Below are 25496 nucleotides of genomic sequence, written 5' to 3' on the forward strand. Positions count from 1 at the left end.
CATTTGAATATAATGTTAATATTATGTTTGTTTTAAATATTGTAAATAAATGTATATTATATTGATAATTGAAATAAAAAAAAATGTTTAATTTGATATTCACATTTGTTGTCCATCTGTGACGTTGACATTTGTCTAAACTCTATTTAGATCTGATCAAATATTATTTTCCTCTAACCAATTATTGGGTTGTAAAATAGAGGGTTTAAGGTTTACACTGAATACATTTGAGGCTGAGTTAATCACTACTGCCATGAGTCCTCTTCCTATGTCTGTAATTATTAGGGTTTGTTCTGTTTGCTTGCTGATGAAGCTCCCTGATTACTCTACAACTGATCTGAAATGAAAGTGAACATTTGCAACATAACTCTCACCCTGACAGGCGGGTCATCTCTCTGCCGGCCAGAACAATCCTGCCCAGAGCCTGAGACATCCTCAGCAGCATCCTCCCACTCTGGTAGTAGTCCTACACAACAAGCACATCACATCAGACCCAGCATATCACTAAATATCCCTGTAATACTATCATTATAACAGGCACGTTTTTTCAGGAAGAACTCAACTGTCAATATCTGGCAGTTAGCTATCATTATTATATGGAATAAATGCTTAAAACAGTGTGTTATAGTTAAACAAAAAAACAAACAAACTTGCATTTTTATTATAGAGAGTATAGAAATAATCTTTCAACTATTTTAAATGTGATCAGACATTTTAGTTTGTTCTGTGTCCATGTTCTTCTTATTTTTAGTTCTTTCTAGTCATTTTTATCCTGTGTGATAGTCTGTGTTCACTTTCTGTCTAGTTGTAGACAGAGCCCCTCATTTCACCGACAAAACCATCCATCATCTGATTCAAATATAGACACTGCATCTCTCTCTGTCCTGGCTAGCTCTCAGCTAAAATACAACTATTAATGAACCATACAAACTGGAAAAATACAGAAACAGTTAAAAAAAGGCAGAGAAAAACAGCGAAGCTTGACAAAAACACGGCAAAACACACTAGTAGAAAAACCCAAACCAGCACTACGACTATTGTATTCGATTATTTATAAGAATTCACCACAAAAATACAGCTAAAGCCTTGCTAAAAGTATTAAAAATCTTCCATCTCTCTCTCACTGACTGCACTCTGCTGCTCTATGCTCTGCCCACTTCCACTCCTCCCCCCCAGCCAATGCAAAAAAAATCTACCCTAATGTGTTATAGACCAATAGAAAGCTCCCAGTGTCAGCTAAAAGATGACATTTGAATTATGTCACTGGCAGAAATGGTTCACGAGCTTTGGTAATTTGGATGACAACGTACGCAAAACAGTGGTACCGGAGCCACGACCGTCTTAAAAGGGATCCAAAACCCAAATACTATCAAATATGCAGTGTCTTCTGTACACTCTGCCCTCGTTTTAAGGTAGTATGTGAGTGTGTGGTGTTGTTTGACTGACCTCCAGCAGCTCAGAGTGTGTGCTGTGCAGGTGTCGGGGGTGGGCCAGGTTCAGGAATGGTCGACTAACAACCAGGTAACCAACCACAGTGGCCACATCTGAAAAACAACAGAGGAGGACACACAGAGATCAATAATCAGGAGGTCTAAATATCAGATACACATACACAATACAAGCACTGAATTTCTGTACATTATAATTGGGCTGCACGATATTGGAAAAAACTGACCTTGCGATTTCTTGTAACCCTGCGAAATATATTGCGATATGAAAAACTACTCAGGAGGATGTAACAGCTGTGTGGTGTCGACGTAAATGTTCAAACTAATTAGTTGTGTTTCCTCTGGTTGTGTCAACAGGCAGAAGACACTGTCGACACAGAACACGTGTTTGAGTTTCATCCTTGTAGCTGAAATAATTCCAGATAACTGACATTGCTTTTCTTTTTGGCACCAAGTCTTTGTTTACAGTGATTTTCTCTTGTTCGTTGCTCATTTTTCAATGTTGTTACCAGTGACTCACTCCAAACTGATTAAGGACGTTCGTGATTGGTGGATGGCTGTGTGCAGTGTGTGTCAGGTACCCAGGTGGAACTTAAATGACAACATGTTGAGTTCATTTACCGCCTACATTGCAGGACCTGCGGTGGGACCATTGCACACAAGTACGCCGCAATGATAATGCTCAAACGATACATTGTGCAGCCCCTAATTATAAAGTTCCCAAGGAATTTTGACAACACATAGTCATACACATAAGGTCTGTTTCCATCTAGTTGCTTTAATTTGATTTTGTATTTACACATTAAAAATTCAGACGGTAATGTTGAGAATTCTAAAAAATATATATATACATACATATGACCGAAAAAATGCTTGGTGGAAAGGTTGTAGTGATAAAATGGAAATGTGAATAAATGCAATAAAAACAGATGGATTTAGTTATAGAGTATTCACACTTGAAACTATGCTATATATGAAGAGCTGCAGATACAAATTTTAAACCAAAGTTTAAACATTGCTTAGGTTTGTCCATACACGTTACATCTAGACTTTAATCTGCACCTCAGGCCACGTGATACTGTATGAATGAACTCCAGCTAACTGCCAATGTTTCAACCATGATGGTCATCAAAAATATTCACTCAATACTGGAAGAAAATTCTGTTTATTTTGCATGTTTTATGAAAATCTGCACTGAAACAGGCCCATTGAGATGGAAGACGCTACCGTCTGTGGTTAACTGTTAAATATCTATAGATACTTTTATACTGTTATTAATGTTGTTATTTCTCTATAGACACTTTTATATACACATTTATACTGTTATTAATTTTGTTATTCTTTATAGATACAATTATACTGTTATTAATGTTATTTCTCTATATATACTTTTATACTGTTATTAATGTTGTTATTTCACTATATATACTTCTATACTGTTATTAATGTTGTTATTTCTCTATACATACTTTTATATTGTAATTAATGTTATTTCTCTATACATACTTTCATATATACTTTTATACTGTTATTAATGTTATTTCTCTGTACATACTTTCATATATACTTTTATACTGTTATTACTGTTATTTCTCTAAACATACTTTTATACATATATACTTTCATACTGTTATTAATGTTATTTCTCTATACATACTTTCATATATACTTTTATACTGTTGATGCTATTTCTACATAGATTTTTTAATATATCCTTTTAATTTTATATACTTTTTGTGGTTGTTGTTTCAGCTGGTTCTGGAATAAAGGACAAGTTCTCATTCTCGCACACGTCTTTCTCACATTTCTACTTTTTTTTTTGCTTTGTTTAATCGAATTAAATTAAAATAATCGATAGCTGCAGCTCTACACAGATTAGAAACATTTCCTACTCTGGGTTAAAGACAGGAACAAACTTACACTTGGCAATGATGCTGTCAATAAAGCCCATGGAGAAGCGGAAGAAGATGAAATTATGCAAGTGATCCACCTGGAAGAAATAACACACACACGATAACACATGATGTGTATAATTAAATGATTATGTAAAAGAACAGTGATTAGTTCTGTTTTACAGTGAAATCTGTTCTAATCAACTGTTGCAAATAAACAGTTTCCTACCAGTTTTTTGAATGTGGCATAAATGGTCTGTTTTTCCCTCATGTTCCCATTATAGAAGGCAATCTCCTCACTGAAGACAGAGACAAAGGACATGCAGTTGTAGGACGCATCAGACAGACAAAAGAGGGAGTGGACAAAAGAGGGAGTGGACAAAAGAGGGAGTGGACAAAAGAGGGAGAGGACAGAAGAGTGAGAGGACAGAGGAGAGAGAGGACAAAAGAGTGAGAGGACAGAGGAGAGAGAGGACAGAGGAGAGAGAGGACAAAAGAGTGAGAAGACAGAAGAGTGAGAGGACAGAGGAGTAAGAGGACAAAAGAGTGAGAGGACAGAGGAGAGAGAGGACAAAAGAGTGAGAGGACAAAAGAGTAAGAAGACAAAAGAGTGAGAGGACAGAGGAGAGAGAGAGGACAAAAGAGTTAGAGGACAGAAGAGTGAGAGGACAGAGGAGAGAGAGGACAAAAGAGTGAGAGGACAAAAGAGTGAGAAGACAAAAGAGTGAGAGGACAGAGGACAAAAGAGTGAGAAGACAAAAGAGTGAGAGGACAGAGGAGAGAGAGAGGACAAAAGAGTGAGAAGACAAAAGAGTGAGAGGACAGAGGAGAGAGAGAGGACAAAAGAGTGACAGGATAGAAGAGTGACAGGACCGAGGAGAGAGAGGACAGAGGAAAGAGAGGACAAAAGAGTGAGAAGACAGAAGAGTGAGAGGACAGAGGAGAGAGAGGACAAAAGAGTGAGAGGACAGAAGAGTGAGAGGACAGAGGAGAGAGAGGACAAAAGAGTGAGTGGACAAAAGAGTGAGAGGACAGAGGAGAGAGGACAAAAGAGTGAGAGGACAGAACAGTGAGAGGACAGAGGAGAGAGAGGACAAAAGAGTGAGAGGACAGAGGAGAGAGGACAAAAGAGTGAGAGGACAGAGGAGAGAGGACAAAAGAGTGAGAGGACAGAGGAGAGAGGACAAGAGTGAGAAGACAGAAGAGTGAGAGGACAGAGGAGAGAGAGGACAAAAGAGTGAGAGGACAGAAGAGTGAGAGGACAGAGGAGAGAGAGGACAAAAGAGTGAGAGGACAGAGGAGAGAGAGGACAAAAGAGTGAGAAGAGAGAAGAGTGAGAGGACAGAGGAGTAAGAGGACAAAAGAGTGAGAGGACAGAGGAGAGAGAGGACAAAAGAGTGAGAGGACAAAAGAGTGAGAGGACAAAAGAGTGAGAAGACAGAAGAGTGAGAGGACAGAGGAGAGAGAGGACAAAAGAGTTAGAGGAGAGAAGAGTGAGAGGACAGAGGAGAGAGAGGACAAAAGAGTGAGAGGAAAAAAGAGTGAGTGCACAAAAGAGTGAGAGGACAAAAGAGTGAGAGGACAGAGGAGAGAGAGGACAAAAGAGTGAGTGGACAAAAGAGTGAGAGGACAGAGGAGAGAGAGGACAAAAGAGTGAGTGGACAAAAGAGTGAGAGGACAGAGGAGAGAGAGGACAAAAGAGTGAGAGGACAGAAGAGTGAGAGGACAGAGGAGAGAGAGGACAAAAGAGTGAGAGGACAGAGGAGTGAGAGGACAGAGGAGAGAGAGGACAAAAGAGTGAGAGGACAGAAGAGTGAGAGGACAGAGGAGAGAGAGGACAAAAGAGTGAGTGGACAAAAGAGTGAGAGGACAGAGGAGAGAGAGGACAAAAGAGAGAGAGGACAGAGGAGTGAGAGGACAAAGAGTGAGCGGACAGAAGAGTGAGAGGACAGAGGAGAGAGAGGACAAAAGAGTGAGAGGACAGAGGAGTGAGAGGACAGAGGAGAGAAGGGACAAAAGAGTGAGAGGACAGAAGAGTGAGAGGACAAAAGAGTGAGAGGACAGAGGAGAGAGAGGACAGAAGAAAGAGAGGACAAAAGAGCGAGAGGACAGAAGAGTGAGAGAGGACAGAAGAGAGAGAGGACAAAAGAGTGAAAGGACAAAAGAGCGAGAGGACAGAAGAGTGAGAGGACAAAGGAGAGAGAGGACAAAAGAGTGAGAGGACAGAGGAGAGAGAGGACAGAAGAAAGAGAGGACAAAAGAGCGAGAGGACAGAAGAGTGAGAGGACAAAGGAGAGAGAGGACAAAAGAGTGAGAGGACAGAGGAGAGAGAGGACAGAAGAAAGAGAGGACAAAAGAGCGAGAGGACAGAAGAGTGAGAGAGGACAGAAGAGAGAGAGGACAAAGAGTGAAAGGACAAAAGAGTGAGAGAGGACAGAAAAGAGAGAGGACAGAGGAGTGAGAGAACAGAGGAGAGAGAGGACAGAGTGGACAGAAGCGTGAGAGGACAGAAGCGTGAGAGGACAGAGGAGTGAGAGGACAGAGGAGTGAGTGGATAGCGAGTGGACAGTGAGTGGACAGTGCGTGGGCGGAGCTGCTGCTGTGTGCACCTGTTGGTGATGAGGCGTGAGTTGACGTAGCGGTACTCTCCCTCGTAGCGCTGCTCGGTCACAGTCATCTTCCCTATGGGCCTCCTCAGCCTGGTCAGGAACAGACCTGAGATCAGCAGGTAGGCCATCATGATAGCAGGGCCCTATGAGCAGGAGGACACACTGGACAGGTTACTGATATTAGACACATGAGGACACAGGTCTCTACAGCATCGACTGGGACTATTGATACTATTCAACATATTTAACAAGGTTTAGCATTTTATTAGAGCTTCAAGCAGCAACAACATGTTGGATTTTAAAGAATCAGCAATGGTCTGACTCATTTGAACCTTAACCATCTAGATTAGATAAAATTACTTTAGATTAGATGAAATTAGATGAAATTATATTAGATTAAATTAGATTAGATTGAACCTCACGAAATTAAGGTTCCAGATGTTCATGTCATAGAGGAAAACAAACAGAATGAAAACAGGAAAATATTCACATTTAAGAATTTAGAAAAGATTATCTAAATTATTAGTGATTAAATTAATAATCATCAAGTTATTCCTGTTCCAGGTCCACATAAAAATGTGTACTTCTTATGAGTCTGACACCATTTCAGATTACATTAAGAATAATATAGAAAATGCCAGTTCATTCACTTTACTTTAATTAATCCCACAGTTAAATGGAATGAAATACAATAAAGTGAGTAAAAAAGATCTCCATTTCCTCATGATGCTGTTTCCTAGGTATGGTGCATATTCCATAACGCTCACCTGAGCACCAATGGCACTTGTCAGCTTGAAGATGTACAGACCGATGTCCAACAGAGGCTGAAACACACACAGAACTTGATTAAGACTAAGATTCTTCCACATGGTTGGACAAGAGCAGCTGATATTTGTAATATGAACAAATGATCATTATCTAAATCATAAACATGGGTGACATTAGACCAAAAAAAAATACTTTAGTGAAGGTTGCCAGTCACTCGTTTAAGTAAAAAATAAGCAATCATTTTTGCTACTTTATAAGTCATCATATTTTCTACTGTAATGTATTTTAGTGTTTCTATGAAACTGGGTTTATTTTAGTATCTGTCACTTTTCCATCCTTTTAGACCCAATAATAAAAGGTAAATGTAGACATATTTCCCCCAGGATGGACTTAATGATGACCTCAGAAAAATGAACAAAAAATTATACTCTCACTCTGATCCATCCCATAATTAATACATTTTTATTCAAATATTGGGTCCAATCTTACAAATAAGATAAATACTTTCCTTAAAAACTTACTGTAATAAACAAAATGATATGGCAAAATGTTTTGCTTGGATTTTGTTAAAAGGTCCAATAGACATTTCAATTCCAAAAAGTTTTGAATTTTGTGGCTACTTTTTGATTGGTTGGGGGTTTTTTTCACTTAAGTTTATACTGAAATTTTATAACCAAATAGTCACCAAAAACAACAAAAAATGAACAAACAAACCTTGCTTGGGTACACTACATGACACTACATTCACATTATTCAGTCCTATCATCATTCTAGGTTCTATATTCAGTCCATTTATTCCATTTTTTTTGTCCATTTGTGCTTCTTATAGTCGCAGTTTGTGAGTTAATTTTTCCATTGTATATATTCCTTCAATAATTGTGATCCGTTGATCCTTTGTTGGTGGTTGAGGGGTTAATAAAGTATATCTTATGCAATATTTATACACTGTGTATTTGTACTTTTACTATAGTCAAGTATCTGAATACTTTTTCCAACAATAAATTCAAACAGACTAATGTTCTTTTTGCTTTATGGGTCATTTCTTTAGCCCATTCCACATGAACATCAGAGGTTGTGCATTAGTTCACTGTCCTGTGGGTGTGTGGGAGCACAGACAGGCTGGTACCTTGCTGAGGTTTGAGTAGAGGTCCACCACACTATTGCAGAATTTTTCGACATCCTGTGTGAGCAGCTGGTCTGCGTTTGCTATCCGGTTGTCCAGGTTGCCCATTTTGTAGTAGGTGAAACCTCTGACGACAGAACAGAGCAGACAGTCCCACATCAGACACTAATATACCAACATACCCATAGTTCAATGGGACTCTGCCTTAGGGGGTGGAGTCAAGGGAAGGTTAACATCTGGTCAAAAACTTACATTACAATAATGAACACCAAATGTATATTTTTTGGGTAGGTATTTACTTGTAGTTCCAGGAAAATGTATTTTGAAACGAGAAAAAAATTGTGAAAAACAAATGTGAGTAGTTTTGTGAGTGTGAATGTTTGTAAATTAACCCCTTTTAGTGCCGTCATTCTGGGTTCATTTTATAAACTCTATAAATAAACTACATTTATTCCAAATATATTGATATTTGACTATTATATTATTTACGTCATATTCCAAACACAAAGTGTTTAAAATTAATAAATGCATATATCTATGCAAAACACATTTGAATATAACGTTATTATTTGTATGTTGTAAATATTGTAAATAAATGTATATGATATTCCTCCAGAAAAACATCTCCTACTCTACCTTTAAATTATTCCATTTCTTTTATTACACATTTTAAATTCTCTTGACATTCAGTGTGGACGGCAAACAAAGATTTTCCTTGTACAGGAAAACAGGTTTAATTACTGTACACATGACAATAAAACCCTTTGACTGTTGACTCTGTGACCATACATATGACAGCACTGGAGCTGGTTCTGGACGCTGGCACTTACTGGAGGTACTGGTCGTAAAGGTTCTTCGTGAGTCTCTCGCGGAATCTCAGCTTTAACTCATTCAGCCCCAGTTTCAGAAAGTTGTTGACCAAGGCTATCTGTGAACACCCAGTCACATGTCACACATCCAGATCCCAAAGGAAGCTCAGTGTTTAACAGCTGGACTGTACAGAACGCAAACACTGCACATGTCAAGTTATTCATTTAATAACTGATTTTTTCCCTTAATTTCCTGAGGCTCGGCCCAAGGGATCAATCAAGTTCTATTCAATCTAATTTAAAACTATGATTGATTATTTATTAAATAACAAAAAATAAAGACAATGTAATACTAATAAAGAGCATCCCAAAATGACTGCATAATGTAAGAACTTTAGTGCTTACATTATTTTATTACATTATGGGTTTGGTGGCTTTTTGGCTAAAACTTAAAAAGGGTCAAAACACAGTAACATCCTGTCAGAGAGCGAATGTAAATCGATTGCCATTCCAACATTTATTTCAATATAAAGTAGTTCCTGGTTTTGTATAATCCCTTATGGTCCAACTAAAGCAAAAATGAATTTAAAAGTAAAAATGTGGGTCATTTAGCAACACTAATCTGTCAAATTGTCTCCAAAATGTCCCATCAGAGAGATTTTGAATAACGTGTTTTGACCCATAATCAGTTTATTAACAATGTAAAAATGTCAATTTGCTGGTAAGTACATAAATATATCAGTCTTACTAAGAAAACAAGAGGTTTACAGTTTTAGTTTGAACCTTCAGCTGCGTTGTCATTTGATTTTTTGTGTTTTTTAGTAGTGTCTTTTTGTACATACAGGTATTTTGGAGGCTTATTGGAGAGTTCAAAAGGCTTTCCAAATAACACAGCTGAAGCCTAAATATACACATATGTCTGAAATGTCCTGTTCAGAGTAAGGTCAGATGGACTGGACAGGTCGCCATCATGAGACAGACTTAGTTACCATGAGTTAACAAAGTAATCCCTCACATTAATGAGCAGCTCACTATGTCAGCTCCACTGTAAATGGACTAATTACCATTATGCACAGTAGGTTACTGTAGGCTTTTGGGACGTCTATGACACTGGTAGCTTTTCTTATTTGCTCATTTTTGAATGGTTCAACAAATTATGTGCAGTTATTTGCAGACTGTACAGGTATCTAACATGACTATTAGCTGAACAAACATAGTGTTTACTTAGCTATATGTAAAAGACAGAAAAACACACCATGCAAAAGCAGAATAAGTCCTGTGTTCTTCACCATTTAAACAGTGAATCTGGTGATACTCTATGTTTTATTTATAGGATTTGAACACCTACAGTTCTATGTGTGTGTCCCCTTTTCAGTATTTATAAGCAACATGCACACATTTAATACAATTATTATAATGTATATGAGAGCAGATATAAGTAAGTAAAAAAATAACATAAAAACAACTCATAAAATAATATTATATTATATTATCATTATGCAAGTGTTCATTCACACACAATATTGGTGAACAATTACTTCCTGCAAAGATTCCTTTTATCTGTTTCCATAGCGACCAGGAGTTAAAAGTTGCCACTGCATATAATGCTTAACAGGAGGTCTAATATTATGTATATCTGAACTTTTTTTTAAACATATGTTTTCCTCAGTGTGTGTGGAGAGCCACAAAGTATTAAATTAATGAAAACTTTGATTATCAGAAACATACAGGACCACCAGTTTTAGACTTTACAGCATGCAAATCCAAACATTTCAGTGATTAGTCATGTTAGTATGTGAGAATATTCATATTAAGCATGCAAATTAATATTTGTATTCGAATATCAGGTCTCCTCTGTACACATTCACAAAATGACACTGGATGCAATAAAACAACTCAGTTCACACAGTTGACAGAGTGTGACACAAGTAAGGGAAAAGGTAAAAAAAAAAAACACTTACAAGTGGCATGAATTTGATAAAGCTGAACAAGAAGGTCTTGAAATCTTTTGTTGAGCGACCAATAATTGCACTGCAAACCACAACATGCACAAACATGAGGAAAAACTGGGACAAGTGTTGGGTAGTGAGGTTGGATGAACCTCATACACATGAAAACTCCTGTGGAACTAATACTGGCTTTAGGAAAAACAGTGCACAGTGTGAATAATCCAGACAGTACAACTAGGAGTCCTGACAAGGTTGGTCACAGGTATTCCATTCAGTTTACAAATGCCCATCAGTAATAAGGCATGTTCTACATCAGCACGACTGTGTTCAAGTGAGCTCAGCTTGGATTCATCCTCTAGCCTCTGCAAATACTGTCAAGTCTAAAAAGGCCACAGAGGACACGTTATATTTACAACCAGGGCTGTGTACTGGCAAGAATCTGGTGATACAATACAAATCACAATACTAGGATCACGATATGTTGTATCACGATATATTATGATACTGTTAAAAGGGGAATTTTTTCTTTGTTTCTTTTTTTTAAATGATTATTTCCTTGAAGAATTGAATTACATATGCACAAATTCTAAACACATTTTTATTTGATCACAACAGAATCTGATGCTATATCACAAAATGTTCCTGTGTTCAAACTTAAATTAAGTTTTACAGACATTACAGTTTAAGATCCTGTTCAAATGTTCATATTTTATTAGTTCAGAACTAACATCAGAACATTATTTTTGTGCAATCCCAACAAAGGAACTAAAATTATTTAATAAAAGAGTGTTAATTAAGCAAAAACAAACAAACAAACCTTAATTAAGTTAGAAAAAAAAAATAAAATCTTGAATTAAGCAAAAAATCTTGAATTAAGCAAAAAATCCTGAATTATGCAAAAAATCTGCCAATGGAAAAAATGAAAATTATCTTGGTAAGATTTCTTGAAATCAGATTTTCCAGATCTATTGTCTATAAATCAGTTCTTATATCTCACTGAAAAGTTCCTCTTTAGGTGATTCTGTCTGATTTTAAGTGTAATGAGATATTTGGACTAGAAATGAGAAAAATACACTTGGTAAGATTTAGATTTTTTCCAGTGTAGCTTTGGCTAGGCATCTAACCTGGCAGAGTTAATATTATAAATAAATAAATAACTAATAAATAAATAAATAAATAAAATCTAAGAGTTATAATTTCAAGCACTTCACCTGAAATTAAAGCTCTTTTCAGACCTTGAAAACACAACATCGAAGTTAAATTATTTTCAAGGATCTGAAGCACCTGTACAAACCCCGTTACTAGAAACAGGTCTAAATTTTAATAAAAGAAGCTAAACAGCTGATTTGAAAGACTTGCACCAGTGTATGGTCTTTCTGTTTTGAACTCACTTATTTAAACACAGTATATGCAGTCACAAAAATTTAGACAGTTTTTAATCATTTTGGCTCTGCTCACTACCAAAATGAATTTGAAAACATATAGTCGATGGACGTGTATTTAGGCCTGTAAAACCTGACCCATTAAAGACTAAAACTAAATAAAATGACAGGCGGCTTAGTTTTAAATGCATGACGGTGGTGCACAGAGCCAAAGTGATGAAAACACTGCTGAACTGTCTGAATCCTTCTGGACCTAAAGGTAAAAACAGAGGCCAAAAACATGAGAGCATGAACCGAATGGAATTCCATATGAACAACAGTATCCATTAAAACCCAAAGGTCAGAGGCACACAGCAGTGGAATGTCAGTGTTACACATCCCATGTCTGAGGAGATGTTTAGTGCTGAAAAGTCCCCACAACACTCTTAAAAAGCAACATGTTAACAAAAAAACAGTGTTAATTGGTTAAAAATGGATTTGCCACTTTTTCTCTCAAAGTAATCAGATGTAATGGACAGTTACCGCCGGTATAACACAAATGTAGGAATAAAAGTGCTCCTTGAATAGACTGATGTCTCTGCTTATAATACCACTGTGAAGAATAAACACAGATACAACAGATCAGAGGTGACGTGGAAATCCAACACAGATGCATGATGGGTAGACCCACATTCACTGAAATCTTACAATCATACAACCTGGTTATGGTGGGTCGTATAATTGTAAGGCTGTGATTTTGAACTGGTCTGTCTTCAGGACCCACTATCACCCCTCAGTGACAAGACCAGACCCATATTTATAAAAGTTTAACTTGTCAAATGTATTTAATTAAAGATGTTGTGTTTTAAACTTGAGATAATCCAGAATATCACAGTCTGAAAACACAGAAGACCAGTTTAATGATAAACCAAACTGACGAGCAGGTGGAGACGATACATATGGAAATATTCCCTTGAACAGTAAATTAGGTCCATTTTAATCAAAACTAAACTGTGAACTCAGTTAAAAATTTAAAGTTCATTCAGTCACTTATTGAAGAATTAAACCCACTGAGGTTTTAGTCCAGTGGAGAAAAAAACAGATCTGATGGAGTCAGTGTCAGACCTGAGTTTAAACATGATATAAATATAAATTGTTGGTTCTTCTTTTAAGGTGTTAAATGTCTGGTGTTAATTATCATTGCAGTGCATTGGTGCCCCCTACTGTTGGGGATTGTGAATGGACGAGGCTCATTTCAAAAAATAAAACACAGGATTGGTTTATTACCTCCGCCAAGGAGGTTCTGTTTTTGCCGGCATTGGTTTGTCTGTTTGTGTGCAAGATAACTCAAAAAGTTATGGACGGATTTGGATGAAAATTTCAGGAAATGTTGATACTGGCACAAGGAACCAAAGATTAAATTTTGGTGGTGATCGGGGGTGGGGGGCCCACAGGGGGACCCCACTGGTCAGCCTTGGCGGAGGTCTGCGCTCTCCGAGTGCTTCTGGTTAACATTAGTTTAACCCAGACAAAGGCCCACGACCCACTGAAAACAGGTTTAAGACCCACTTTTGGGTCATGATCCACTAGTTGTGGATCAGTGGTCTAGAGGAGGGTACCGACATCCTCTAGTCTGACCTGAGAGGGAAAAAATGTTTAAAGGCTGTTTTACTAAGTCCCATTCCAGACAAAATGGGACTTTTCCTAAAATGCAAAAACTTAAATCTATGAGCTGTTAAGGTGTTTTTCCAGAACAGGGTCTGGAAATCTGATTCAGTAGATTTTTTTTTAAATGCACCTCTTTTACTTAGAGTATGTTCACTGTGTATTTAAGAAAAGTCCGATTCCAACAGTAAATTAGAATTGAGTCCTTTGTGCCAAACCTGAAGAGATATTTGTTGATAAATTAATAAAGAATATTCTTTTGTGATCTACCACAGATAATATCACATGCTGTGGTGAGACACGTCTGCGTTTCAGTTTGTTTTCAGTAAATGGACAAAAGAGAAAGATGGAGAGGACAATCTAGACTATCGGTACGATGGATTCCATCCAAACAGGAAAACATTCATTCATTCATGTTCATTCTAGAAAATGTACCTAAAATGTATATTTTCATTTTTAAATATTTATTCTTTACTTTATGTTACAGAGTATTATTTATTTTATTGGTTTATTTAATAGGGACCATGCACATTTATGAACATTGCTGTATAAAAAATACACCTATGTAAATATGCCAGGATTAGTAAAAATAACTCCTTTTCATCTGCAGTCCATAGGCAGGTGACAGAAAACAAGACCTAAAACAGACAGCATTAATACATCACTCGTTCGATATAAACGATAAAAAATTAAAAATACAAATAATGATGACATAGGCATCATCAAAACAAACAAATAAACAAAAACAAATAGACATAGTACTATCTCAGGGCCATCAGCCTGTACATTCACCTCTGCACTTACATCCAACTAAACACAGACAGTGTATGTGTGATGAAATGTACGTCAGTTAAAAATGAGTGCATCTGCGGTTTTCTAGGAGCCACTGTTTGAAGTGAGCTTGAAAAGTGTTGTGTGCTGGACACTCTCTTATTGGGAGGGGCAGGTTATTCCAGAGTTTACCTCCTACTACTGACAGTAGGTTTTGTCCAACAGTCTGAATGGTATCACAGTTCCATTTACAGAGGCCTGTGCTCTACCTCTGCTTTCAAGTGTTTGGAAGAAGCCATGAAGGGGGGAGGGGCTAAGGTTATGGAGCACTTTATATTTAAAAAAAAAAAAAAAAGGATACTTAAAATTTTACAAAATTTCAAATCTTAGAAGTTTACCATACTTTCCAGGCTATAAGGCGCACCTGACTATAAGCCACGGCTGACTTTAAGTTGTAACTGACTATTAGCCGCCGGTGTCCACGTTGTCACATGAGATATGTACACAGAAAGATGGTAAACAGAAAGATTATTTCAATATTTATTTCCATACCTTAACTGCTTTTATCCAGTGTCTGTAACACGTCAGTAAAACGTCAGGAACAGGCTGGTTAAAAAACCCAGAACAGTCATTGATCTGTATCTTCATCTTCCTTCTGCTCATTAAACCACTGCAGTCAACTTCTTCAGTGTTCTTCAGTTGAACATCCTCAAAGGCTCAGTCAAACACCTTCTACGTCTCTCCTCCATTGTTGCTCAGTGGCACTTCCGTGCTGCAGCTCTATTTTCTTATTTACAGACACATTGATTGCTTTTAACTTAAAAGCTGCAAAATATGCATTTCTTCGTGTGTTTTCCATGATGAGGGTTTGTGCATGACACGCAAAATGATTGTTAAAAGTTCAGATTTAAACTTCCCTTCATCACCTCTTCCACCTGTCTGTCTCACTTTTGCGCTTCCTGCTAGAGCGCCCCCAGGAGACCGTTAGCCCGTATAAATCTATACTCGAGCTGCATCGCTGTATAAGCCGCAGGGTTCAAAACGAGAAAAAAGTAGCGGCTTATAGTCCAGAAAGTACGGTATGTTTCTCTAGTGTATCAGTGATGAGATGACAAAGCCTTTAGAGCTCAGTGCTGCCTGAGAATTAGCCTAATAATTAGAGGACCTTTTAACAAACAGCCATTCACACTGATGAGCCATGTTTGTGTATGGACCAGATTAACCTATTAAGGTGCATGTCTTTAGATGGTGGGAGGAAGTCAGAGTACCCGGAGAGAATCATAAAAAAAACTCCAGCCAACCATTGCTGTAATGCAACACCGTTACCCACGTCCCCACAGTTCCACCCAGGAACCTGTGTACACATCTGTAATACTTGTCATGCATTTCTCTGTATGTTATTCCCACCGTCTGCTGCAGACTCTCCAAAGTGAAAGACCAGAGGGCAGATTCATTCAAATGTGACATGCACGGTATGATGTTGACTTCATTTTGACTCCCAGTAATCATTCGTATACGTGTGTGAGGCCACAGTCTGACCTTTCGATCATGGTTCCATTCTGGATCATCCATACATCACAGTAGGTCCGAGCCACCAGCATGGCAGCTATAAGGATCAGATAACCAGTCTGTGGAGACAACGGCACCAGACAAGAGTTAGACCACATCAACATTTGGAATTTTCACTCTACATGAACAAGCTAAATGGACCAAAAAGAGACAATAGAGAAAACTTTCAATATCAGTGTTACTGATTTATATTCAGTGATTTGTTTTAGGCAAACAACGGCATGTGTTTTCATGTTAGAGTCTCCAAAAGTCTCCAATACACCAGAAAAAGGGGACTGATGGCTCTTTTGACAAAGAGTCTCTAGACGACTCTGAAAAATCACTAAATATAACAAGAAAGTCGCTAAATTGGCAACACAGCGTAACTCACAATGCACTTTTACAGCTGCAGACAGACCATGTGTTTTTCTAACGGTGACAGTGAAAATCATTTTGTGTCACTTATTGTTTTCGAGTTTGAGTCACTTTTCAAAAGTTGCTAAAAGTTATCCAGGTTGGGTTGGTATGGGGGTTGCCATTGGTTCTGGGGGGGTGGGGTTTATACTTTGTGTGTCACAAAATCTTATATCATAAAATGTGAACTTCTTTCTTTTTTGTATTGTACTTTTGGAGATGCACGATAAAAATAAATAAAAAATTTATTAAAAAAAAAAAAAGTTGCTAAAAGTTTCCCTACAAATTTTAATAATAGTTTAAATTGTTGCAAAAAAACAAAAGGTTCTTAAATCTAACAACAAAAGTACTAAGTTGTCCTCAGTGCCTCCAGTTACAGTGTTATCTACTACAGTCTACTCTCGTTAAACCGCCTGCCGTTATACCGCCATTTCCGCCTATCACCATCCGCCAGCCCAGTTCCATGCACAAACAACATTTATACCATTGATTTCCCGACCGTTATACCGCCAGCGTGATTGCCATCGAGTACACATAAATTTTAACAATGCACTGAAACAAACGCGCCAGACGCTGATCGCGACAAGCTACGAGTAGGTCTACGGAACGGCCACCGTTCATTTATCGCAGAACACTCAGTAGGTCAGGATGTCGGGAAGAGGACGTGGGATTAAGCCAAAGCCTCAAGATGATGGGGCGTCATTTCCCGACACGGGATAATAATGCTTAAAATGTTTCCCCACTTTAAATGATCCCTTACAACATAACAGAATCAAGATTTATTTAGAAACGCAATTAGAACGGGTTAACGGAGGCAGCATAGACATCATATAGTAAAGACATGCACATTGTGGACGCAACCCGTTGTAACGCCATTTTCGCTATACCGCCAATTTGGCCGTGAACGGAAGTTGGCGGTATAACAAGAGTAGACTGTATAATAGGTTGTGATGATACCATGTGACAGCGGCAAAATAGATGAGGACAGGAAATAAATACCAGAATGGACGAGATAAAAGAAACTGTGGCCTGTGCAGGTTTAGACAATATTACAGAGAAAAGTACTGAAATGAAATCACAGCATATGCTGGACGTGATCCTTATGTTTAGAGGAGGAGCTGTTAGAGTTTCCTCCTACTACGAACCACCAACATGGCAGCAATAAGGATCAGATAACCGGTCTGTGGAGACAATGGCACCAGACGAGAGTTACACCACATGAACACTGCACATCATAAAGCTCTGTATCATGGCGTCCTTGACTCTGCTCATTATCTGCTGAACTGATTGGATAAGGCTGAGTTCACGGGAGACATGTGGAGCTGACCTTTGCTTACAGGCTTGTGTATGTGTGTCAAAGGGTTCGGCTTCGTGCACACCTACATAAACGTACTGCCAGGGCTCCGTCAGACCATGTGTCTACTGCTAAACTGGTGGACTGTGTCACGTTTTACCTCTGCTCTCTCATGCTGTTGCACCGAGTTCTGCCTCTTGAATTTTAAATGTTTAAATGTTTCCGGGGCAAATGTAGAGTTTGGTAAAAATGCTTCCTCTATTTATGGAACATGAGCATAGAATAAATTTGAAAACATTTGCTAGAAACACTACTCTCTACTAGAAATACTTGGGATTTACTCTGACAGAAACATGTTGTACAGCCATAAAACAGAATGTGGGTAAGGGGTCAGAATTCTGCACTGATTCTAAACTGATAAATCTGATGTCACAATAATGGAACTCTTCCATTGCTTACAGGTGAAAAACGCTACAAAAACCTTTATTTGGTTGTTCATGTGACATCCTGCCAAGATCAATGGACTATGTGACCTGAAATAACACGGTCTGTGCAAAATACAACAACGATGTATTACCTAAGGATAGTGTTAATACAAGTCAGAAATTATGAACCAGCAAAATACCAAATTGTTCAGAATTCAGACAAATCCTATCTCTCTCACTCCTAATGGCTATTATAGCTGTTATCACAGCTCATAGTAATTTACTTTCAGACCAAACTCACTTGGACAACCTTGTTTTTTTTTTATTGTTCAAGTCGTGCGTCACTATCTGTGTTTCCTTAAAATGTCAGGTGAACTTGAAACCAACGTTTGAAAAATCATACAAAAGGGCAAATTAAATACATTTCCATTACAAATAAAAGAATATGATACAATAAGCTATGCCATGCTTAAGTGGAATACATAACAGAAGTTGAGGAAAGAGTTTTACACCTTACAGACTTCTCTTAAAACCCAGAAGAGATAGAGCCGATCATGTTATCTAGATGCCTATAACATCAAGACTTAAAAGTAAAGCAGAAAACCGTACAAAAAGAAGCAGCACCAGCCTCTCATCACTTCTATCATACCTCTTTGCAGAAAACTCGAGGCACCATAATCCCCAGAATGCGGAGGATTCTGAGGAAGAACACTTTATCCACTGCTGCACGGTCTTTTCTGCCATCTTTCTGTTAGAAAACATGCAAAAGAGATGAGCTGTGATACAATTACAACTAATAATCCAGTGAAAACCACATACTAAAGAGACAGTGACATACCTCTGTGTTCAGGAGTAGATCTGAGCTTCCTTTTCTACAGACAAGAAAGAACTATATTTAATGAGACACACCAACAGTACTGAGGCATTACAGACAAACAGTGCAGATGTCATATGCTAGTCCTGCTCATCCATCGGAAATGCAAATACAACAGCTGTAACCGCAAATGTCCCTGCGGTCATCAGCATTTAACTGGTTTTGTGTGAATTATCATTTAAAAAGTTCCATGAAACCAACCTTAGAATAAATTGAAATGGTCAAATAGTATTTTTTCACCTTTCTGAAAAAATATTATATATTCTGTGATATGCTTAAAGTATGCTCATTATGATATACAGTATTATGAACTAATGAAATTTAATAAAACGGCAAAATAATGTTGTTAGTTCATAGTCCTTCAGGCTAATTCTTCCTCTAATAATATATTCTAGTGTGTATGTTAAATGAGTGAATAGGACAGTTTACTGGATTTTTACATGGTATAATTAAGTCCCTTGGTTTGTCAAGCATTTCATTAACCTGACCAGTCAATTAAATGAGATTTCTGCCTTGTTACTAAAACGTAAAAGTTTCAATTTCCAATGGATTCTTCAAAACAATTACTTTATATTACATTTTACAACTCTTTAAGATTTCTATACATCATAAACAAAATAAAAATAAATGGACAGGCCTTTTATCCAACTGTGTACGTTTAATACACTTAGTATGGGTTTCACATAGAAGTCATGCTTTGAGGTAAAACTGAATACTGGAATATCTGGAAAACGTATGCGTTGCTGAACAAGCGTCACCAGTTCAACAGGTACGTCCCACAAGGCTTTGCAGAGGCGAGCTTGGACGAAAACGTGTGAAGTGCATCACATCACTGCTTCAGTATATTCACATTTGTACATCAGTGGACAGGTATAAAGCATGAACATCCTTATTTATGAAAATTCCATCCTCCTGTTTATGATTGCAATTATATTGCTGCAGATTGTGTCTAAAATTAGTTTGGAAAAGTCTTACAAATGTCATGAGGACATCATTTTGGTTTATGTAGATGGTTAGCAGTGTTTGTCTCATATGATTCTGTCTTATAAGTAGAGTACCAGTTCTACACAGTATTTAAGGATCCAAAAAGTATTAGAAGTGACACAGGGACACATGTCCTGTTCAATACTGTCTGTGTTTAAACTAAATAACTTATGGCCATGTTTAATACATGTATGAATCGGTCTCAGCAAGGACTTTCACGTGATACATGGTACAATTTACAGAAATAAAATTTTGGAGTAAAAATACTTAAATGACTGCTGCGTCACTCGGAGACTCAAAATGAACATAATTTTTTTTCACTTTATGCAACTGTACAATTAAAGTACAGGTTGTTCTCGCAAAAAATTGATCGTAAATGAAACAGTTCTTTAGCTCTGATGTTAAAATACAATTATGATGAATATTGGATCAAAATGTTGAAATGATCAGTTTTTATGAATACAAATCTGTTGTGACAGGGACAGCAGTTTGTACCTTTGTTCGGTATCAGAATAACAGACTTTGCTGGAACAAAAACACTACAAATATGATCATAATTTTTTATTGAACAGAAATATTACAACTTAAGTGATATATACAGATAATAGCAGAGAATATTTGACTAATAATTGGAGTGAACAGAACCTTTGTATATTCATGTACTGTTGAATAATTAGTTCAACAGATTCACAGACTGAAAATATTACTGATACAAGTGAGAAAAAAATGTTATAATTAAAGTTAATAATGCATTTATATATTTTAGTCCTTTTTTAGGTTTCATTTTATATTGATACAATCTTTTTTTCTACAACCAATACTGAAATTTTTCCAGTTCCATAAAGTAGAGTTCTTAAGCTAAAAAATGAGCCTAATTGACAAATGATAGGTGAAACTAGGGCTGCACGATTTTGGCAAAAAAAAAAATCCCAATTTTTTCCTCTAAAAACTCGATTTTCGATTTTGATTTAGATTTTTGGGTAAAACTACAAAAGACAACAGAAGTCAGCATGTCGTTTTCGTGAGCAGCCCACAATGCAAGGCACTGCTCTAACCTCAAATCTGTGATGGTATCACGTGATGAACCCACAGAAGTTTATTTTTTCTTAATTAAATCTTTATTGAATGAAATAGAGTATACAAACAATGTATGCAACAAGAAAATAACATAAGTTTCCCAAGGGGAATACACTATAATACAATGTCCAAATCAGAGCAAATACTTATGTTTTTTATAGCCTTTTTGTTTCCAGATTTATCTAACAGCTTTAAATAAAGTTCAACATCTTTCAAAAAATAAATAATATTTGGTTTTGTGTTACAGAACTTACATTTGTGAATGAAAAATTTAGCAAGTAAGAGGACTAAATTAATTATTTAATTTTTTAAAAAAATATATATGTGTGTTGTTGTTTTTTTTTTAAATTTTATTTAATTTTATTTTTTTCCCTGGGTATCTGGGCCCACAGAAGTGATACCAATGTAAGTCAGTGACAGGCATCAGTCGTGCGTGCGTGCGTGCGTGGACCAGGTTAATATGAGTGATCCACATGCGGTTCTGTTTAAACTGAGGGATCCGTGCGTGGAATAGACTGACCCAGGACACGCTGGAGGGATTCTATCCTGGAGCGGGTGGATGTGTGTGGGCACAGGGCTGTGTGGGCTCCTCTGCTGAGGCTGATGACCCCGAGACCTGGACCCGGATCGGAAGAAGACAGTACGGTACGGATCCGGGACAACGGAAGATGAGTGATCCGCATGCAGTTCCATTTCAGTTGCGGGATCCGTGCGTGAAGCCACGGCTTACAGTGCTATAAGTACTGCGGGCTCATGAACACATTTAAAGTCCGGCCATTGCACGGAGTTCTGTGACAGACCGCTGTCACTGATAGGAGGAGGAGCCTACGGGAGCCCGCAAGCGCACGGCCCGCAGGCACGAGAGAGATGAAATCGATTTTACGATTTCCCTTTCTTAAAAATCGTCCTAATTAAAAAATCCGATTTCGATTTAAAATCGATTAATCGTGCAGCCCTAGGTGAAACTTTAACTTATGACGCTGATGTTCACTTTGGCTGGATGTGACCCATTACATTAGCCCTGTTCTCCAAGATAACAAAATACTTCACTATTTACATCTGATTTCCCCTTCAGACCTTTTTACAGTGGAGTTACACCTGTTGTGCTGAATTCTAGTCCCTTCCTAACAGCTCCCCCTTCCTAAGTCAGCCATGAAGAGGACAATGTGCACCAAACTGACCCTGAAATGTTCCCTGCTCACACTTACTGATTAATGTTTCTCCTTTCTGACTGTAGGGTATGAAATTAAGTGTGAATTATTCAGCCTCTTAACACCATCATAGCTGTGTAGTAATTAAGACTTTTGTAAGATATTGCAGTTATGTTTTGTGTCTGTTTAATATTAAAGAACATGCAAACTATAAGATATGTAAAACTTCCAAAACTTAAATCTCAGATACACAAAACACAAAATATATAACAATAAAAAACAGATAGGGAAAACTACATCACCCAAAGCTGGAGATGCAGTTTTCGGCAGGGAGCAGAATTCAGCACAACAACCCCTGCAGACAACCTTTATATCAGTGTTTTTCAACCTTGGGGTCGCCTGGAATTCTAATGGGGTGACCCCTAATTCTAATTGCCTTAAATTTCTAGTAATTGATAAAAAAAAAAAAAAACAAAAAAAAAAAAACAACTTACTAATAAAAAATATATGGTGAGTTGACAGAGCCAATCCCAATCCATAACAGACAAACTGTGAGTCTGAAACTGCAGCACTGTGGTTCTGTTTATGCGTCAAATGTTCACTGTGGTCAGTTTCAGATGCTGCAGCTCTTTCATAATTCATAGTTCCAGTTCTTGTTTGTTCAGTATTAATTGTCCTCCTTGTAAATCACAGCTGGACTGACTGTACATATCCTGACCAAGGAAAATCAAATTCTCCCTTTGTGCAGTAATCTACACCTGGATTTACTGCCTCTGTCCACAACAATATACATTATATACAGTGGTGTCCCAAAATATTAGAACATTTGTCAAATCTTAAGAAATTGGTGGTTTATTTGTTCCCAGAGCCTGAATTTCACTTTTTTGTCACTGTAAAAGTTAAAGGCAAAGGTACTAAGAATATTTCCCCTACAAATTTCTCAGTCCAGTCCTTTTTTTTTTTTTTGTTACATTTTACTCTAATATTTAGTGTGCCGTGCCCCCCCCAGCAACAATCTAAGGAAGCTCTGAGGAAACTCTCTAGAATGAGCTTCTGAGAGCATAGAATGACACTGGGGTTGAAACTCTCAGAAATACATCAACACAATGTCAGAAAGATGGGCTGCTGTGATTGTTACCAAGGGGGCCACACTAAATATTAGAGTAAAATGTGAAAAAAAAGGACTGGACTGATAAATTTGTAGGTGAAATATTCTCAGTACCTTTGCCTTTATCTTTTGCAGTGGCAATAAAGTGAAATTCAGGCTCTGGGAACAAATAAACCACCAGTTTCTTAACATTTGACAAGTGGTTGAATATTTTTGCACACCACTGTAGACTAAATGTCCTCTAAAATTAACGTTTATTCACAACACAGTAAAGCAAACTACTACATGATTAATAACAAATTAATTTTAGCAAAAAAAAAAGTCTCTGTTTTGAATGTCTGGGTTCGCCAGAAATTTGTGATGTTAAATGGGGTCAGGAGACAAAAAAGGTTGGAACCACTGCTTTATATTGTCCTGGTGATAAAGTAGTAACATGGTAGGAGACATGTCAGGGCCTGAGGACATAGACTACAGAACAAATAAGTTACTACAAAGTTCATAAAGTTAGTTTGTTACATAAGTCCATGTGTGCAGCTCGAAAAGCTACTACCAGTCGTGACACTATCATTTTTCGCAGCACAAACACATTCATCCTTCGGAGGTCAGAGCCGGTCAGTTTATGAACGGAGGCCAAATACAGAACCTCGTCTTCCCGGTTGACGGTCGGTAACGGAGGAGTTTCCCCGTAGTAGGTCGCTGTCACCTGTCAGAATGGCTAGCTAGCAACTGCGACTTAGCCTTTAGAAAACTCACCCGAAACCCGCCATTGTACGGTTGAAAATAGAAGTCAGTATTGTAAAAACTTACCTCGCTGACCGGTCCTGTTTGCTCGTGCGTCTTCTTTGTTTCAGCAGATATAAAACTAGCAGAATTCCGCCGGCTATGGACGAGTTTTTCGCTGTCACATATTTACTGAGAGCCGCCATGTTTCTGACACAACGACCGGCTCGAGACGTTCGGGTTCGGTATGAGCGTGAACGGTCTGCGTCTTCTTCTTCTTCTTCTTCTGGCTCCACCTTATCTTCACAAAAAAACCCATCTGCCCCTAGTGGCTGACTGCGGTACTCTCCTGTACCTTTTTTTTCCCCTCTCAACTTTATCAATTAAAATCTGGCCAACAACATCAAACCTATTGAACAGTATTTGTATAAAATAAATAAAATGTATTATTAATAATAATAATAATAATAATAATAATAATAATAATAAAACAAATAAAAATTCAAGTCAGAGTTCTAATCAGGAATCAGTACATTCAGATCTTCACAAACAATCAAGGCTTGTTTGGTTCTTGCATATTTCAGTGTTTTGTTTTGGGTTTTTTTTTTGTAGTTTGTTATTTCATTTACGTAAATTGAGAACAGTGGGTGGCTCTTCATACATCTACATCTGTGAATAAATTGTTTAGCAATAATTACTCTCCTGTACTTCTTCTTGCTCTACCTTATCTTCACAATAAAACATATCTTTTTTTTTTGGCACAAAGCAAATTTACATATCAAGAATGGGAAAATATTAGAGAAGAGTAACATTAGGAGACATGGTGGAATGGTGAAACAGAACTATTGCAAATATCTGAAACAAAATAAACAAAAAGATTAAGACATTTGAAGTGTAATGAAAATAGAGAAACAGAAAGAAAAATAGATAAATTAAATAAATCTGACTGGACAATAGAGCACAAAGGACTAAGGCAAGATACAATTAAAACAGCAAGGACTTAGATAAACTGGAATAAAGTTTTCGGGCTTTTTTGGGCATATTTACAATATACTGTAGAGATCTGTAATACTGGATAAAATCACATATAAACAAATTAAAGGACAGGTTCATGTTTTTCCACTTGCAACAATGAATATGATATTTACCAAAATAATAATAAGGTTAACAATATCTTTGATGTTAACTTCTAATGAATCCATAAAATAAATAATACCATATAAAAAAAAAAAAAGATGGAATATTTTCAATTTTTAAGGACAACCAACTGTGAATATCAGCCCAAAGGGAAATACTGTGTGAACAATTAAAAAACAAATGTTCAGTGGTTTCAGCTTCAGAGGAACAGAAAACACAGGGATCCACATCAAAATGAAATCTTTTGTGCAAAAAATCATTACCAGAGTAAATTTTAATTTGAAAATGAGTTTCCTTTACTTTGGGAACAACAGGACACCAAAGACAAAAAGAAAAACATTTTTCCCTCAGGGTGGTTTCAGGGTCAAA

General features: G+C 37.3%; 1 protein-coding gene across 4 annotated transcripts in view; it reads right to left on the bottom strand.

Annotated features, from left to right (window-relative positions):
- Positions 1-24236, bottom strand: part of LOC115411485 (ATP-binding cassette sub-family D member 3) — a 45697-nt gene extending 21461 nt beyond the window's left edge. Inside the window, exons 1-13 of one of the 4 annotated variants that reach the window (XM_030123645.1) lie at positions 24078-24236; positions 18915-18948; positions 18726-18824; positions 15935-16023; positions 12503-12572; positions 8671-8768; positions 7844-7967; positions 6717-6773; positions 5950-6092; positions 3570-3639; positions 3369-3438; positions 1447-1544; positions 375-466 (exon numbers count right to left, since the gene is read on the bottom strand). In XM_030123645.1, coding sequence (XP_029979505.1) covers positions 375-466; positions 1447-1544; positions 3369-3438; positions 3570-3639; positions 5950-6092; positions 6717-6773; positions 7844-7967; positions 8671-8768; positions 12503-12572; positions 15935-16023; positions 18726-18824; positions 18915-18948; positions 24078-24196 — 1163 coding nt within the window. In that variant the 5' untranslated portion in view covers positions 24197-24236. Of the gene's footprint in view, positions 1-374; positions 467-1446; positions 1545-3368; positions 3439-3569; positions 3640-5949; positions 6093-6716; positions 6774-7843; positions 7968-8670; positions 8769-10610; positions 10681-12502; positions 12573-15934; positions 16024-18725; positions 18825-18914; positions 18949-24077 lie in introns of those variants that run through there. The other 3 variants (XM_030123644.1, XM_030123646.1, XM_030123647.1) reach the window with 3 other exon arrangements.
- Positions 24237-25496: the final 1260 nt, after the last annotated feature.

The sequence above is a fragment of the Sphaeramia orbicularis genome, chromosome 20 (assembly GCF_902148855.1).
Source record: "Sphaeramia orbicularis chromosome 20, fSphaOr1.1, whole genome shotgun sequence".
Taxonomy (NCBI): domain Eukaryota; kingdom Metazoa; phylum Chordata; class Actinopteri; order Kurtiformes; family Apogonidae; genus Sphaeramia; species Sphaeramia orbicularis.